The sequence below is a fragment of the Engraulis encrasicolus genome, chromosome 6 (genome assembly GCF_034702125.1).
Source record: "Engraulis encrasicolus isolate BLACKSEA-1 chromosome 6, IST_EnEncr_1.0, whole genome shotgun sequence".
NCBI lineage: Eukaryota > Metazoa > Chordata > Actinopteri > Clupeiformes > Engraulidae > Engraulis > Engraulis encrasicolus.
In genome coordinates this window covers 26,028,299-26,046,994 of record NC_085862.1, presented here as the reverse complement: position 1 = coordinate 26,046,994, position 18,696 = coordinate 26,028,299, and the positions used below count along the sequence as shown (strand labels likewise).

The window sequence follows — 18,696 nt, the reverse complement described above, 5'->3', positions numbered from 1 at the left end:
TGTCCCACCACATGACCACGCGACAAACTCACATCACAGTCTCACTTTCAAGAGCACCCAAAAAAATCCCTCTTGACGTTCATCCTCTTCTTAAATTGTTTTTCAAGAATTCAATTGTGTCTTCAAACCAAATATCATGGCAGCTTTCCATGTCACAGCATTCCTGGAAAGTGTGTGCGGATGTGTGTGTGCTTGTGTGCATGTGAGAGAGAGAGAGAGAGAGAGAGAGAGAGAGAGAGAGAGAGAGATATGATATCATACTTCAGTGATCTGGCCCATGGTGGTGATGGTATTGTTGACATCCTGAAACATGTCAAACCAGGTGGGCTGAGCCCCCTCCTTGCGGGGGATGTTGGGGTCGGGCGTTGTGAGGAAACGAGAGATGCGGGAGGCGGTCCAGGAAGTGTTCTCCAGCTGCATGTTTACCAGCACCGCCACCTCTGTACGACGCAGCAGGTCCTGGAGTGCAGGGAATGGAAAGAAACAGGGAGAAGGTTGGATCATTTAACCCATTAAGACAGGACGTTCTAAATTTGCTGTTACCAGAATGCCAATGACCAAGCCGTAGTGCATTACTAAAGGGCCTGTGTTAGTGTAGTATCATAGTAGTAGTGTAGTAGTAGTAGTATGGTAGTTTTTTAGTAACTTTTTGATGACTATTACTACAGCATTCCACTGGTGGAACAGCATGCATTGTGGTGCTGCAAAGCAAAAGTTCCCGGTAGGGAAATGGGCTCGTGGGGAGGGAATGTAAAATACAGTCATTAAAGGCCAACTTCCGATAAAACTCAGTTTTACTCACTCCTTTCGAAGATCGGACGGTCACTCCAAGTTAAACTCACTTGCAAGGCTCTCATAGCGGTGCGTCAACTCCCCTGGCTGTGTTTCCCGGTGTTTCCCAATTTACATCAATAATGCAGAGAAACGAGCGAATCACGAAAGCCTTTCTGTGTTTCGTCACGTCGAAAGAAGGCGTTGCCCACAAAGGTTTATATCGACCCATTTATCTAAAAACATGTCGAGTAATTTTTTTCTGCTTGTTTTCAAAACAAGCAACGTCTGGTGGTCCGAAACATAGCTTAGCTTAGCTATCAGCTGGTTGCTACTCTCAGGTACACACACAGCACAAAGCCTCTTACATAAAGCCTGCCCACTCCTGTTGCTCCGTGCCTACAGCTCGCCTAGGGGTCGCTGTCGAAAGAGCACAGCCCTGAATGGAGCCTGCACGCCTCCGTTGGCGCCCCTATAGTGCAGTACCATCCGGGGAAGTGGCGACTCTGTTTCCCATTACATTCTCTCCCAAGGCTGGAGGACTGAGCCAATCAGAGACGCGTTTCTTTGAGAGCAGGAGGAGTGAGCCAATCAGAGACGCATTTCCACGAGAAACACGGAACACTCTCTCGTTTCTCCACAAGCCACCTTGCCAGCTTGCAAAAACGTCTTGAAACAAAGCAACCAGAACGTTTTTTAAAACAGGACCAACGCGTAACACATTCAATAACAATTGGGAACACGGCAATATTAATTAAATTACGTTGAGAGGCGATCTTTAAAAAAAAAATCACAGAACCATACACATACACATGCAGCAAAGCTTGAGTGTACCTGCAGTAGTCGTATCTCCACACTGCTCTCCATGAAGGTCTTGATGCGGGGCCCAATCTCTTCCCAAGCCCCCCTTATGTCCTCCAGGATCTGCAGGTCCTGAAAGGTCCTATTCACCTGGGCAGAATGCAGATAATATCTTGAATCAAGAATTTTGTTTAGAGTGAGCCTTTAAATAGGCCTAATCCATTTTAACTCATGAGGTATGGTATGGTATGGTATGGTATGGTATGGTATGGTATGGTATGGTATGGTATGGTATGGTATGGTATGGTATGGTATGGGATGGTATGGTATGGTATGGTATGGTCACTCTTTTGCCACAATTCTCTCTCATACCAAGTATCCCATCCATGGGGATGATAACATATCTTATTTATAGCTTCGTAATTAATTATATTTGTTTGATTCCCTAACAGCACTAGTCTTGTTTTCTGTCTTTCCAACCATTGAGCACATTCAGGATGCACACACTTTGGATGGAAAGTTGTCAGAACATGTTGGAAGTAAAGCAACACTCAGTAGTTGTGCAAGGTAGAGGATACAGGCATTGTTCGTGTAGGCAACGTAGCCAAGTAAAAAAGTATAACAAATGCAACCTTGAGAGTCTCTGATTTCCTCTACCCTGCACAACCTTGAGAGTCCCTAAAAAAGGTGAACACCCTGAAACACACTGATTTCCTGTTTGTTTCCCAACACTTGGTAATTCCCTCTGAAGTTTTTTTTCCATCATTGTTTCATATGTTTTGTCAACATGGTCAAAATAAGTTTAGGGCAGTGAGCTGCCTCTCTCCACTTAATAAGGTCCAATTCCACTTCCAAAACTGAGCGCGAGTGACCAAAGAACGGTCCACCATTTTGGATATATGGTTTTATACTTACATTTTACGCCTTTTAATTATGAGTGCAGTGTAATCCGTCTAAGCACATTTACATTTCACATCTCTCCTTGATTTAAATTAGTGTTACCTTCAATTTGCTTTTCCAGCCATTCTCTGAGTCTAATGATATTACTTCTTAGCATGTATCATTAGACTGGATGGTACGGTACCAAAAACGGAATGGTACCAACTGGTCCCATTTGAATCAATGATACGTGCTAAGAAGTAATCACTGGAATCAGACAACAGCTAGAAGGACAGGAGAACGCTAAAACTCTAATTATGTAACTTGAGGGGAGGCATAAAATGAGCATATTTCCAAAAATGGTGGACTGTTCCTTTAACATTTGATGGCAAATGGAATGAAATGGAATTACAAATGGAATGGAATGTTAAAGGGACAGTTTGGTCAATTTCAACATGCAGTTGTATTGCTCACGCTACCCTTGACTTGTCAGTACCTGGTGATGCCACATTTTTCGGCTCAGCCCTTTCCGAGATATGAGCAATTCTAATGGGGGCAGCGTTTGTTTACATTTTAAAAAAATGAAACATAGGCCAACTCCAAATATTTTCCCAAAAGGTACTGCTGTTTGCTAGTTGTTTGCTGATGTTTTATAACCTTTTGGATGTTTTTGGGAATAAATAAAAATGTTTTGTTGAAATGTAAACAAAGAGCTGCCCCCATTACAATGACCAGGATCTCGGAAACGGCTGAAGAAGAAAAAAAAAAAAATCTCAGGCACTGACAAGTCCAGGGTAGTGTGAGCATTACAACTGCATGTTGAAATTGACCAAACTGTCCCTTTAAGTGCATTAATGGCAAATGGTGTTCTCAGTAATGTGTTTTCAGGGCTAACCAAGTTGCAACAAGTTTTATGTTATTATGACATAAAGAAGAACATACAGTAATGCTTAGTTGAAGTTAAATCCTAACATTAGATTAGTACAATTAGAAATTATTCTTAGTTTGGAAGGAGTCTTACAATTACCCCAGGCTATCTCTGATTGTTCGCTGTAGGAGAGATATATACAAATATGAACAACATCCAGAGACATCCCTAAATGTAGTATAATTACAAGAGAAGGCTGACCAAAGATAAGGCATCCATCCTCTGCTACAGAATATTTTGTAAATATTATACACACTGTACATATCTGGACAGGAAGAGCTGCTTGCAATCTAATGTATTGTGTAAATCTTTTTCATGTGAATAGTGACAACAATATGCATGTCATTGAATATTCAAGTATATTCTATTCTATACACTGTAAAACATTGAGGCTAGTTAAACGTAAAGAAGTAAGTTTCCTTGCTGCCTTAAGTTTGCTAAGTCAATCTCAACCTGTGAAAGCCTCTATTTGAGTCAAGTCTCAAATTGAGTTAACTTACAAACTTAAGGCAGCAAGGGAACTTACTGTGTAAAGTTTAATTGGCTTGCGATGTTATCAGTGTACTACAGAGCCCATGGCATACCTCTTTCATGACCTCCCGTACTGCGGGGGTGTCTGGGGTGTACAGCAGCTTCCCGATGAAGAGGGGCTTGATTCCTCTCCATACGATGCGGGACAGGGGGTTGGACTCCAGATCATGGATGACGCTTTTGCAGAAGGGAGCTGTAACAAACACAGGTGCAAGGACTCATTACATCATGAGAAAATATACTAGTATAGGCCGTGTGACAGATGACAGATGTGTGTGTGTGAGTGGTCGAGTGGACAGAGAGCCCACACACACATTGTACTTTCATTTCATACTAACCTTTACTTCAGGGACACATTTTACATATATTACAATTGGTACAATACCACAAAACCTTACTGCAGTTGTCTCTTTGGGAATCCCAGGGTCTTGATCAGGTAAGACCACCAAACCCCCCTCGCACCAGCATTCCACTGCTACCTGGGGTTCATGAAACACCCCTAGCTTTGCCTATTTTGCTTCCCTTTATAGATCAAATTTGCTCAAATTTAGCAAGGAGTTACAGTATGTTAGTACAAAGAAACAAAACTGCAAAAGAAGGGAAGGATGTAGTAGAGAGTAGAGTAACTTTATTAATCCCCAAAGGGATTTTGCAAAGTTGGGGCCATTTAATGTCGATGTCTTTGAACTGTGGGGTGCCCCAGGGATCCATTTCAGGACCATTACTATTCAACTTCTACATGCTACCACTTGCAAGAATCGTGACGAAATACACAATAAATTACCATAGCTATGCCGACGACATCCAACTTTACTTAGCCATATCACCGAACGACTATGCCCCCGTAAAATCTGTCTATGATTGCATTGACCAAATCAACAACTTGCTGTCTGTATTTTTGCTCCAACTGAACACAGACAAAACCAAAGTAATCGTATTTGGAAAAACAGAGGAGCAGTTAAAGATTGTCAATGTCCTGGAAACCACAGGGCTAGTTAAGAATACTGTGAAGGGGGCGCTGTGGTGCAGCGCGCTAAGCCCCCCACATTTGGGCTTGCATGCCCACCCACGGACGTCGGTTCGAGTCTGGCCGTGGTCATTTCCCGATCCTCCCCTGTCTCTCTTTCCCATTCGCTTCCTGTCACCATCTTCAACTGTAAAGGCATAAAAAGCCCCTAAAATATATATATATATATATATATATATATATATAAAGAATACTGTGAAGAATCTTGGTGTTTTTATCGACAGAGGACTCAATTGTAACAGCCACATGAGATCCATCAATAAGTCGGCATTTTACCCCCTTAAAAACATTTCTAAACTTAGGGGTCTTGTGACATTGCAAGATCTTGAAAATCTATTCTAGTGCATGCATTCATCTCCAGCTGGGTGGACTATTTTAACAGCCTTTTCACTGGCCTTCCCTTAAAGGCTATAAAACAGCTAAAATTGCCTGGCCTTGATGCACCCTAGTTCTACGTACGTCTTGTACCGGTATCTCCATCCATCTTTATTTACTTCCACCCACTCACATGTGCTGTTGTCATCGTCTATGTCGTCCTCTTCGGTGCCATTACGGCCCAGGAAGGACTTGATGTCGTGATCCTCGTACCAGTTGAAGGAGGGGATCCTCTCAACGCCCCCCTCAGGGTGGCCACACACAATGCGGCTGAAGGCACGGAAGCTCTGGAAGGGCGTCTGAGAACGGTTCTCTGGAGAGAGCAGGCGTAGCTCTGAGTTCAGGTCAGAGAAACCAGAGAGGTTGGAAAACTGGAGAAGAAGAAGTAGAAGAAGAAGAAGAAGGAAGAGGAGGAGGAAGAAGAACAAGAAGAAGATGGTTATGGTGATAGTGGTGGTAGTGGTAGTGGTGAAAGTGTGCAAGTATTGCAAGTGAAATATAACAAATAAGTGCACTGGTATTTGTATTGATTTAATATCTCAACTGTATTGCATATGTTTGAGGGCTAGAATTATGTGATGTGTGGATAAAAATATGTCCACATGGCTTCACCACATTAAGACACATGAACGTTGTCTTTGTGCCACCACCACCAAAGCCATAGAACTAATACACCAAAGCAAATTTTCCATTTCATGTAAGTTTAATGGTTCATAAAGGTTCGAGCAGGCTTCACCCAACAAGTTTTTCTTCTTTTAAGAGTGCTGACCAAAGGCACACTGAGGAAGGCAGAACGCTGAAACGCGTCTGTGTAATAATAAAGAAATCTATGCATGGTGCGACCTTTTCTCATTTTTCATGTACGTTTAATGGACAATAAAGAAGTTTAAGTCTAAGTGACTAATGTTCTTACATCATCCAAGAGGTTGGCCACTTCTTGAGACACGGAGCTGACGGCCTGGCTGAGAGCCCTCAGTTCCCCCAGATTGGCCCTCAGTCTCTCTCTCTGGGGGAGCAAAGGAACCACAAGTCCACGTCAGACAGTTCAGCACTGATAAACACACAGAAATCTCGAGGTAGTTGTAAAACATGGGATAGAAACATTGGATAGAAAGCATGGGATAGAATGATCGAGATCTGACACTGATCTGACACTGCTTGCTTACACAAACCAAATATGGTGTGGGTCGTGTTATACTGATGCGCTACCAATGCAGTCCTTCCCGTTACACTCATGGTGTGGAATTTTGCTGATGTCTTTTCTCCAAAACAATGCACCCATAGAAACACAAACATTTTTTGTCTCGCTTTCTGAAAACACAATTCTACTTGACTGATAGAAAGTCACTCAACAGATATTGAGAAAAAGAGTCATCTGAAAACACAAAGTAACACAAAGACACATTAAATATAAATATTTCAAAATGTAGAGAACACATCACAGTGAATGAGAAGGACTGTTTAATATTATTAAGATTCATTCCCTAGCCCCTTCTCCCACAGTGAACATTTGTGATTCACTCAAAATGTTTCTTCTTCCATGTGACTGTTCCACTTCCCCAATCACAGCCAAGGATGTAGAATTAGGATTCCATGGGTCCCTGGACCAGATAACACGAAAGGCCCCCCTAACTGAGTGTTGCTAGTGTACAAAGTGATTCAGGGTTTTAAGCCAGATGTGAGAGTTTATGTTGTTGGGCGTGTGACTGTGAGGGGTAGTCCTAGGAGAGGTTTTTTTTAAATATAGTTGTTAACTGTAAAAGTGTGATTTTAACTTAAATTGAGAATGGAAATATAGAGGTTTGGACTTGACTCTGGGCCTGGACTGGGTAGGCCTGTGTAGTAATCTGTCCTTGACATTGACACTAAATACTAAAGTCAGTGGTCCTTGCTCACAGCCAGGGCCCTTATCAATGCTAAACGACTTAACGTTTCACGATCAGCTACTAATGAGTGCACAAACTAGTGGCCGGAGAGGTGAGGGATTGGAGACCAGACACAGTGGTGGGCAAGCCCACTGTAGGACACTTAGCCCACTGTACGGCACAAAAGGCCACTTAGCTGACCACATAGGATTAACCTGGCCAAACAGACTTACTGTATCAACCAACTGGCTTCCAGTATGCGTATGCAAAGGCTTGAGACTAGCGACCGTGAACAGACTTGATTGACCTTGACCTTCGGCATTTGTAAAGGTGCTATATAAAACTAAAGTATTATTATAATTATTTGATTTCTGACTACCACACGCTAACTAGGCTACCCTTACCCAGTTGTGCAGGTTTGCAAGTGAACCTATTAATCACATAGTGCCAGGTGTAGTAGGACGTGCAGCGACGTTGCAAGGAAAATGACAGTGCGTCTGTAGCTGTAAGTGAACCTAAATCGCTCATTTGAAACACTTGGTATGCATATAAATATGCACAAGGACATGGTGGAAAATTAATTAGAAACTCTGCAATGGAATGAAGAAACCCTCTTACAGTACTAGTACTGCAGCCTAAATACTTAAATGGTGCAGTCAAAAATACATGTATATTGTATTCGAATCGAGGTTGCATTTTCTTAAAAACTAACCCTACCATGGCTCTAATGGTAGGGCACTGTTCCAACTGTAACGGTAGGGCACTGGGTTGCTACTGTGCGCAGGCGACCCGGGTTTGATTCCGGCCCGGGGCATTTGCCATCCCTTCCCCATCTCTCTCTCCCCACTCGTTTCCTGTTTCTCCTTTCTGTGCTATCACAAATATAGTCATGAAAAGACCAAACAATATCTGCTTACAAAAACCCACTAAATAGTGAACTGTCTGGGATAGGGTTAGGGTGTGATGAATTGCACACTTCAGATTTTGACCTTTGATTGTGTCTCAGGTCAAAGATCATATACATTTCAAACACTGACCGACTGTCTCATCACAATGAAATGCAGATCACGGTCATGCACAACAGACTAACCCACTGACACTGACTAGAGTTGTGGAGCTATAATAAGAGTCGACTGCAGAAATAGACATACACGTATATTTGTATCCTTCCCCTCATAAGCCCACTGGGATCAGTGGATTACCTACTAGCTGTCAGTCACTAACCAACATAACTGCAGGACAGAAGGAGCCACCTGAGCACAAACAATGAACACACACACACACACACACACACACACACACACACACACACACACACACACACACACACACACACACACACACACACACACACACACACACACACACACACACACACACACACACACACACACACACACACACACACACACAAACACACTGGTTTCCTTACTGTAAATATCTTGGTGTAGTCCAGGTGGGAGAGGAAGAGCTGCTCCGCCCTCTGTAGTATGTCTGGGTCCACGGCACACAGGCTGGCCTGCAGCTGGGTCATCGAGTCCCCCTCCTCCACAGTCAGGAAGCGCTCCAGCACAGACGCATTACACACAATGTTCGTCAGACGCATGCCCGCTCCGGCCAGAGAGATCTACAGTATAGTAGGGAGAGATGGAGAAATACACAGCAGTATAATCAGCTCTACATTTTTTTTAAAATTAAATTGTCTTCATCACCAGTCAAAATGGCTAATATATGTTAATTTTACGAACCAAACACACACTCCCTAATAGGTCAAAGTGGCTAGTTAGTTGGTCTTCTCTACCAGCCAAACTCAAATGTCACCAGTATTGGGCAGGATGGCTGGTGTTTATTTTCCATGGTTGGTTTGGTTTGTATACCACACAGTCATCGGCTTTCATCTTTATTTTCGGCTTTTCAATACAGTTTGTCCTGACATGCAACCACATAAACAACCACATCATCTATGTAATGAGGCTTCCGTTTTTTTTATGTCTGGGAAGATTTAAAAACATTCCCTATGCGGTAAGTGTGTACGAAAATACACAAAGCATCAGGTGATGTATGAATAAATAGGGCAAAGAGGACAACTGCAAAGAGGGTTGGTGCTCGGACACACCCTTGCTTTACCCCACCTTACCCCACCCAGATTACACTCTACCCAATGAGTCACTTTGTACTGGACAGTTGCCTTCACAGCCTCAAAGAACTCAGTGACACTGAGAGATCACCCGATCACCTTTAAGTGTGTGTGTGTGTGTGTGTGTGTGTGTGTGTGTGTGTGTGTGTGTGTGTGTGTGTGTGTGTGTGTGTGTGTGTGTGTGTGTGTGTGTGTGTGTGTGTGCACGCATGTGTGTGTGTGCGCGTGTGCGTGCGTGTGTGTGTGTGTGTGTGTGTGTGTGTGTCTGTCGGCCAGGTCTCAGGGGTAACATAAAGTTAACATAGTAGCTAGCCCAGCCAAAGGTCAGGTCAACCTAAGGAGCAAGGCTGAGTGAGTAGACTAGCGTGGCTAATAGGGCTGCACGATATCAGAAAAAAAATGTGATACTCGATAACAGCATGCATTCATTACCTCGATAACGATATTTAAACGATACTTAGAAATATAGCCGAGTATTTTTCTTGTCATTAATTTGTCGGTCTGTGTGGGGGGGGGGGCATGACTTTGGTCATGGCAGGCTTCTTGCACATTTGTTGACATTCAGCATTGACATTTTTGACATTTTACCTGTTCGCGATAATTAAGTCATTTTTGCGATATGCATTTCGCCACTCTTGATATCGCTATTTCGATACATTTTCGATATATTGTGCAGCCCTAGTGGCTAGCATAGTCAAAGGCCATAGTCAGTCAGGTAAGTCCCACTACCAGGCCATCATGCATCCAGACAATCAACTGGTAGGCCTAGTAGGACCAATGTACAGTGGAGACACATGCAGCAAAAGAAGAAAGTGAAGCTCAATCGGATTTCTGCTCCTATTTTTAAAATTGTTCACCATTCCATAAACCAAGGCTCTGTCATGGACAATGTACGGTCTGGTCATGTCCGCACACTAAACAACGTTTTGTCTTTGGCTAAATATCTGTTCCTGCCATCCATGTGAGAATGAATGACCAGAAAACTCAGAAGAGGATCCGTGTAAGAAGTCAAGTCAAGTGTACTTTAGTGTCAAAAATCTATGTAACAGGGTTAGCACAGAAGCTTGAAATTGCGTTTGACCAGTCTCCAAAGTTAAATTAAACATATGAATAAGACATTGACAATAATTTCTCTCTCTCTCTCTCTCTGTCTCTCTCTCTCTCACACTCTCTCTCTCACATACACACACACACACACACACACACACACACACACACACACACACACACACACACACACACACACACACACACACACACACACACACACACACACACACACAACTGACATGAATACATGAATTTACATTCTTTCTCTGACACATTCGCTCACAACACACACACAGCATACACTCACACGTGCATATGGAGTCTGCATCTCTCTGACAATGCCTGGGAGTATCCCCTGTCCTGTCCTGACATAACACAACCAGGTGATACTGTATATGAGAGATGCAAGGGCATCCCCACTCGCCTTACACACCCCAGGGAGAAGTGGAGGTAGAGAGGAAGCATGGCAGAAACAAGAGAGAGAGAGACAGCACCCCAGAGAATGTTGCTATATTCAGCAAAGTGGAACATCTAAGGGGAAGGCAGCAGGCACCTTTTACCTATTTAGCCAGACCATCAGTCAGGCACCTTTTACCTATTTAGCCAGAGCATCAGTCAGGCACCTTTGACCTATTTAGCCAGACCATCAGTCAGGCACCTTTTACCTATTTAGCCAGACCACCAGTCAGAGACTGAGGCATGATTCATCACCATCTGTCCCTTCTTTCCAAGTGCAGGGGCCTCATGTTCAAAGAAGTGCGTGGATTCCCTACCAGGAAAGTGCGGACGCGAAAATCTTGAAAGTTACTTACGGACAAAAAAACCTGATGTATCAATAAGTGCGTAACCAGGTTTTGCCGTGAAATCTTGCGCACATGCACGAGCACACGCGGGCCCAAGTCTCCGCCTTGCCTCCTCCCTTAAATATTCTATATGAATATTCTAATTAGTATGAACAGACCCATTCCTGTGCATTCATTGGTACAGAGAATGGGAAAGGGAACGTGGGAGGGGGAACACGGGAAATACATTTCATGATGCGAGATGAAGGCGCTGTTTCGGAGGTAGGCAAATTAAAAGGAAAAAGGCTGCGCGCAATAGCCTAACAAAACTAGACTGCCTGTGCAGTCGCCTTCGACTGCTTAAGGTATATCCCCGAAACGCGACGCTTCCAGTCCTCCATCATTCCTACCACTCCCGTCCACCATTTCGTAAACGTATATGATACATACAGACGTGACATGACGTGCATAGGCTTAAAGCCAAACGACTATTGTGAAAATGAAGCAAAAAATGGGGCAAATGGTAACTTAATACTGTTTTAATGGTTCAGTGGATATACCACATTTGGTACAGTGTAATAACCAGTGTAACAATATTTAATACAATGTGATACCAGTGTAACACCGCCATTTTTTTTACTTACATCATGTGTTTGTGCGTAAGTGGTATTACATGGTATTGCATATTGTTACACTGGTATTACACTATATTACATGGTATTGCATACTATTACACTCGTTATTACACTGTACCTGATATTGCATATTGTTACACTGGTATTACACTAGTATTACATGGTATTAAATATTGTTACATTGGTTATTACACTGTACCTAATATGGTAGATTCACTGAAATGGTGAACCATTAAAATAAGGTGTTACCGGGCAAATCAATCCACCCAGTCAGAAGTTATGGGCCAAATGAAAATTCCGCCATTTTGAAAGTGTTGTCTTCCAAACTCTAATCCGTGACATGACGTGCATAGGCTTAAAACCAAACGACTATTGTGAAAATGAAGCAAAAAATGGGGCAAATGGTAATACTGTTTTAATGGTTCAGTGGATATACCACATTAGGTACAGTGTAACAATATTTAATACAATGTTATTTTTTACTTACATCATGTGTTTGTGCGTAAGTGGTATTACATGGTATTGCATATTGTTACACTGGTATTACACTATATTACATGGTATTGCATACTGTTACACTCGTTATTACACTGTACCTGATACTGCATATTGTTACACTGGTATTACACTAGTATTACATGGTATTAAATATTGTTACATTGGTTATTACACTGTACCTAATATGGTAGATTCACTGAAATGGTGAACCATTAAAATAAGGTGTTACCGGGCAAATCAATCCACCCAGTCAGAAGTTATGGGCCAAATGAAAATTCCGCCATTTTGAAAGTGTTGTCTTCCAAACTCTAATCAGTTCATGAACCTTCCCTAGAGCATTCACACACAAAATCTGAGACAAATCCATCCACCCGGTCAGTAGTTATGGGCCAAACAAAAATTCGGCCATCTTGAATTCAGCCATCTTGAAAGTGTTGACCTCCAAACTCAAATCAGTTCATGAACCTACCCTAGAGCATTCACACACCAAATCTGGGACAAATCCATCCACCCGGTCAGAAGTTATGGACCAAACAAAAATTCGGCCATCTTGAATTCAGCCATCTTGAAAGTGTTGACCTCCAAACTCGAATCAGTTCATGAACCTACCCTAGAGCATTCACACACCAAATCTGGGACAAATCCATCCACCCGGTCAGAAGTTATGGGCCAAACAAAAATTCGGCCATCTTGAATTCAGCCATCTTGAAAGTATTGACCTCCAAACTCAAATCAGTTCATGAACCTGCCCTAGAGCATTCACCCAAAAAATCTGGGACAAATCCAAACATCCGTTCAAAAGTTATCGCGTTAACACGAAAGACCTTACGCGGCGGCGGCGGACGCGGCGGCGGCGGCGGACGCGGACGCGGCGGCGGCGCACGCAAAACCATTACATCCCCGACGCTCCGCGTTTCGGGGATATAATTAGTTCATGAACCTACCCTAGAGCATTCACACACCAAATCTGGGACAAATCCATGACCCGGTCAGAAGTTATGGACCAAACCAAAATTCGGCCATCTTGAATCCAGCCATCTTGAAAGTGTTGACCTCCAAACTCGAATCAGTTCATGAACCTACCCTAGAGCATTCACACACCAAATCTGGGACAAATCCATCCACCCGGTCAGAAGTTATGGACCAAACAAAAATTCGGCCATCTTGAATTCAGCCATCTTGAAAGTGTTGACCTCCAAACTCGAATCAGTTCATGAACCTGCCCTAGAGCATTCACACACCAAATCTGGGACAAATCCAAACATCCGTTCAAAAGTTATCGCGTTAACACGAAAGACCTTACGCGGCGGCGGCGGCGGACGCGGCGGACGCGGCGGCGCACGCAAAACTATTACATCCCCGACGCTCCGCATTTCGGGGATATAATTACTTTGGCGTGTATAAAATCAGTGTGAGGACTGCAGAAAAAACTGTCATGTTATACTGCAGAACAATGCAGGTTTCCCTCCAATTGATATTACAAGGCATTACATCAAAACACATTGCGAGGGAGGCAGTCGCCAAGGATGCCGAGAAATAAACGTTTAGGTTGGGTATAAATATGAAAGATGATGCATGCACACATACGCCACATGTAGGCTATGAATAACCTGCAGCCAATATTCAGTTAGAAATTCACCTGTTAATTGATGGACTGATTTTACAGTAGCCTTATTAAAAGAGAAAGACAAACACTACGGTGAGGACGTTCCCAACAAATGCGAGAAGGCACATCGCAGATGTCCAGAAAATATTCAATGTTTAATAGCTGCCAAATAGGCCTACTTGAAATAATACTGCTGATGGGCATCCAAATTCGTTGTAATTCCAGGATAGTTTCATGAGTCCGCTTCATTTTGACCAGCTCCCTCAACATTCAAATCCACGTGTAACTGGCTGCATTTTTGCAATATTTCCGACCGCGTACAGCACATGTAGTTGCGCTGCATGCCTCTGTGTGCCGCCAAAAAGACGAAATGCACCAGTTACGGCAACTTCCACGCTTACGGCAACTTCCACAGCAGCCCTGAAATTCGCGTGGAGATCCGCAGTTTTCCACGTCTAGTCTGTTTTAGTAAATCTGAACGTGGCCGTGGAAAACAACTTAAGTAGTTTTCTTGTCCTTAAGTGAGCTTTTTTCCCCTTTCAACAGAAGTGCTGCATGTATCAGCCTGTGAGTGTGCCTTTTACTATTGTGAGGCTAGGTGAAACATGTCTGTAGATTTAAGGCGCAAAACAAACACTAACCACACTGGCCTCTGGCTTTGTTTCAGAAAGACTACTCAGGAGGTTAAAGAGTCAAACGTATAGAGCCATGATTCATCATCATGGTCTATTTTTGGAGGAGGAAGCCAATGCACACCAGAGATTTCAAGGCGTAGGCAGCACGGGTACTTGTTCACTTCAAAGGGAAGATACTGCACACTCTTGTCCAATGCTAAATTTATTGAAGCAAACAACGTTTCGGTCAGTGTGTTTTAAACACTTGAGAAAGGCCACACTAGCCGAAACGTTGCTTGTTTAAATACATTCAGCATTAGACAAGAGTGTGCGGTATCTTTCCTCTGAAGTCATTACCTTCGCCAGAAGGTTATGTTTTGCCCGCCGTGTATTTATTACCTTCGCCAAGACAAAGTCGGCGAAGGTTATGTTTTGACCGCCGTGTATTTATTTATTTATTTATTTATTTATTTATTTATTTGTGAATATGTTTGTTTGTTTGTTTGTACTTCGTATAACTCAGACAGAACTGAGCCGATTTTTATGAAATTTGGTGGGATGATTGGTCATGACCCAAGGAACAATCGATTAGTTTTTTGGGAGTGATTGGGTCAAAGGTCAAAGGTCAAGGTCAAAATGTTTGTTTGTACTTCGTATAACTCAGACAGAACTGAGACGATTTTTATGACATTTAGTGGGATGATTGGTCATGACCCAAGGAACAATCGATTAGTTTTTGGGAGTGATTGGGTCAAAGGTCAAAGGTCAAGGTCACAAAAAGGTCAAAAACGTAAATTGAGCCGATTTTTATGAAATTTAGTGGGTCATGACCCAAGGAACAATCGATTACTTTTGGGGAGTGATTGGGTCAAAGGTCAAAGGTCAAGGTCAAGGTCACGAAAAGGTCAAAAACGTAAATTGAGCCGATTTTTATGAAATTTGGTGGGATGATTGGTCATGACCCAAGGAACAATCGATTACTTTTTGGGAGTGATTGGGTCAAAGGTCAAGGTCACGAAAAGGTCAACAACGTAAATTGAGCCGATTTTTATGAAATTTAGTGGGATGATTGGTCATGACCCAAGGAACAATCCATTACTTTTTGGGAGTGATTGGGTCAAATGTCAAGGTCAAGGTCACAAAAAGGTCAAAAACGTTTTTCTTTGCCAAGTACCAGAACAACGTGTGCATGCTGAATTGAATAAGAGGTCAAGACTGGGCCAAAAATGTAATATTACGATATGCCGGTCCGATTTCAATGAAGCTAACACCAAAATTTGGAGAATGTTATGCCCCACACTCTGAAGATGGCCAGAAAAAAAAGAATTGGCGTAGGCGAAGGTTTGCGCTCTACCGAGTGCCCATTCTAGTTTATTTATTTGTGAATATGTCTGTTTGTTTGTTTGTACTTCGTATAACTCAGTCAAAACTGAGCCGATTTTTATGAAATTTTGTGGGATGATTGGTCATGACCCAAGGAACAATCGATTAGTTTTTGGGAGTGATTGGGTCAAAGGTCAAAGGTCAAGGTCAAAATGTTTGTTTGTACTTCGTATAACTCAGACAGAACTGAGCCGATTTTTATGAAATTTAGTGGGATGATTGGTCATGACCCAAGGGACAATCGATTAGTTTTTGGGAGTGATTGGGTCAAAGGTCAAAGGTCAAGGTCACGAAAAGGTCAAAAACGTAAATTGAGCCGATTTTTATGAAATTTAGTGGGATGATTGGTCATGACCCAAGGAACAATTGATTACTTTTTGGGAGTGATTGGGTCAAAGGTCAAAGGTCAAGGTCACGAAAAGGTCAAAAACGTAAATTGAGCCGATTTTTATGAAATTTAGTGGGATGATTGGTCATGACCCAAGGAACACTCGATTACTTTTTGGGAGTGATTGGGTCAAAGGTCAAGGTCACGAAAAAGTCAAAAACGGAAATTGAGCCGATTTTTTATGAAATTTAGTGGGATGATTGGTCATGACCCAAGGAACAATTGATTACTTTTTGGGAGTGATTGGGTCAAAGGTCAAGGTCAAGGTCACGAAAAGGTCAAAAACGTAAATTGAGCCGATTTTTATGACATTTAGTGGGATGATTGGTCATGACCCACGGAACAATCGATTACTTTTTTGGAGTGATTGGGTCAAAGGTCAAAGGTCAAGGTCACGAAAAGGTCAAAAACGTAAATTGAGCCAATTTTTATGAAATTTACTGGGATGATTGGTCATGACCCAAGGAACAATCGATTACTTTTTGGGAGTGATTGGGTCAAAGGTCAAGGTCAAGGTCACGAAAAGGTCAAAAACGTTTTTCTTTGCCAAGCACTATATGCCAGAACAACGTGTGCATGCTGAATTGAATAAGAGGTCAAGACTGGGCCAAAAATGTAATATTACGATATTCCGGTCCGATTTAAATGAAACTAATACTAAAATTTGGAGAATGTTATGCCCCACACTCTGAAGATGGCCAGAAAAAAATAAGTGGCGTAGGCGAAGGTTTGCGCTCTACCGAGTGCCCATTCTAGTTTATCATGGTCTCCATGGGCGTCTGCGTGCATGTCAATAGTGGGGTAATCCCGGGCCTCAGGGGAGGACACAGGAAATGACACGGAGAGAACGCGGAGGACACTTACCACCTGGAAGTTGAGTCTGGCCCTCAGCAGGGCATCGATGTCATTACGTGGCATGCTGCCATTGGTCAGGAGGAAGCTGGAAAACGTCTCATTGGCTCGCAGGTACTCCCCCACAGGCAAATCTGAAAGATAGGCAAAACAAGTCAAGTCAAGTCAAGTCAGCTTTTATTGTCACTTCTTCATATGCACAAGTCATACAAGGAAATTATGTTTTCTCTCTATACCATGCCAGGACATAGACATATACAGGACTGACATTTTACAGACTGACATAAAGTGCAAGACAGGACAGGTAACAGTGATAGACACGTTTAATAACAAAGAAAAAACATGCACATCCGTCTCAAAAAAGATTGGGTGCATGACTAAGAAAGTCACTGAAAATAAACTCCCGTTTCTCATATTTTAATATAGTTGCATTTCAGGCAGCATGGTCTGATGAAGATTATGCTGCCCGAAACGTCACTTATTTTCAGTTTCCGGCAGAATACACCATCTTCACAGGTTAAATACTAGTAGTTGGAGTTAATAGTTGCAAAACTTGTTGCACAACTCATCCTGGGCAAAAAACACTATCTGGAAGGCAGACTTACTCAAAGCATTGATTAAAACCTGTAGTCTGTAATGCACACAAGGGGTGGTTGGTCAGAAAAATACAAATCTTTTATTCTCAACAAAGTACCCAGATTATTTTCTTAAGTGTCCATGACTACAAAGACATTACATTGAAGGTTTGGGGCTTTCCTAAATGTGTTTGCCTCATTAGCCTGTGTTATTTGACCAACCAAAAGGCCTCCTGTGTGTTGAAAAGCAGAATCAGATAACAGACTTCACTTTTTTGCTACTCCAGTTTGCAACCTGCTCCAGATTGGACCTGTCAACAAAGAGGATTACACAACCTCCTGAGGCAGAGTGTGTGTGCGTGCGCGCGCGCATGTGCGTGTGTGTGTGCGTGTGTGTGTGTGTGCGTGTGCGTATCTGTGTCTGTGTGTGTGTGGAGGGGGTGGAGATCACTGGTTGTGCGTACAAATTGACATCGCTGTCTTAGGGGCTCCACTTCAACTTCACTTTACTATACAGAATGCCACCAGGGGACTTCAACACAAAGGGCTTGGAAAAGTACTTATTATGCATCTGATTGTGGCAAGACGTCACCATGTCAAGACCTTCTGTGTGTTTGTGAGTGTGTGTGTGTGTGTGTGTGTGTGTGTGTGTGTGTGTGTGTGTGTGTGTGTGTGTGTGTGTGTGTGTGTGTGTGTGTGTGTGTGTGTGTGTGTGCGCGCACGCGCGTGAGTGCGTGTGTGTCTGGTCTTTGGTATCTGCTTAAGTGAATGTAGGTTTGGTGTGTGAGCGCTTGCATAAGTGTGTGTATGTGTTTGTGTGACTGTTTTGCACATATGTGAACGTGTGTGTGCGTGTGTGTGTATGTGTGTGTGTGTCTGTTTTGTGCATATGTTAATGCGTGTGTGTGTGTGTGTGTGTGTGTGTGTGTGTGTGTGTGTGTCTGTTTTGTGCATCTGTGAATGTGTGTGTGTGTGTGAGAGCATGTGTGTGTGTGAGTG

The 18,696-nt window shown here is 42.8% G+C and overlaps 1 protein-coding gene across 1 annotated transcript in view; it reads right to left on the bottom strand.

Annotated features, from left to right (window-relative positions):
- The window catches only part of abca7 (ATP-binding cassette, sub-family A (ABC1), member 7), a 78,802-nt gene that overhangs the window by 52,297 nt on the left and 7,809 nt on the right, over window positions 1–18,696 (bottom strand). The window contains exons 6-12 of the mRNA XM_063201040.1: window positions 17,135–17,256; window positions 8,610–8,804; window positions 6,226–6,318; window positions 5,446–5,683; window positions 3,964–4,103; window positions 1,606–1,722; window positions 262–459 (exon numbers count right to left, since the gene is read on the bottom strand). Of these exons, the coding sequence (XP_063057110.1) occupies window positions 262–459; window positions 1,606–1,722; window positions 3,964–4,103; window positions 5,446–5,683; window positions 6,226–6,318; window positions 8,610–8,804; window positions 17,135–17,256 (1,103 nt within the window). The remainder of the gene's footprint in view (window positions 1–261; window positions 460–1,605; window positions 1,723–3,963; window positions 4,104–5,445; window positions 5,684–6,225; window positions 6,319–8,609; window positions 8,805–17,134; window positions 17,257–18,696) is intronic.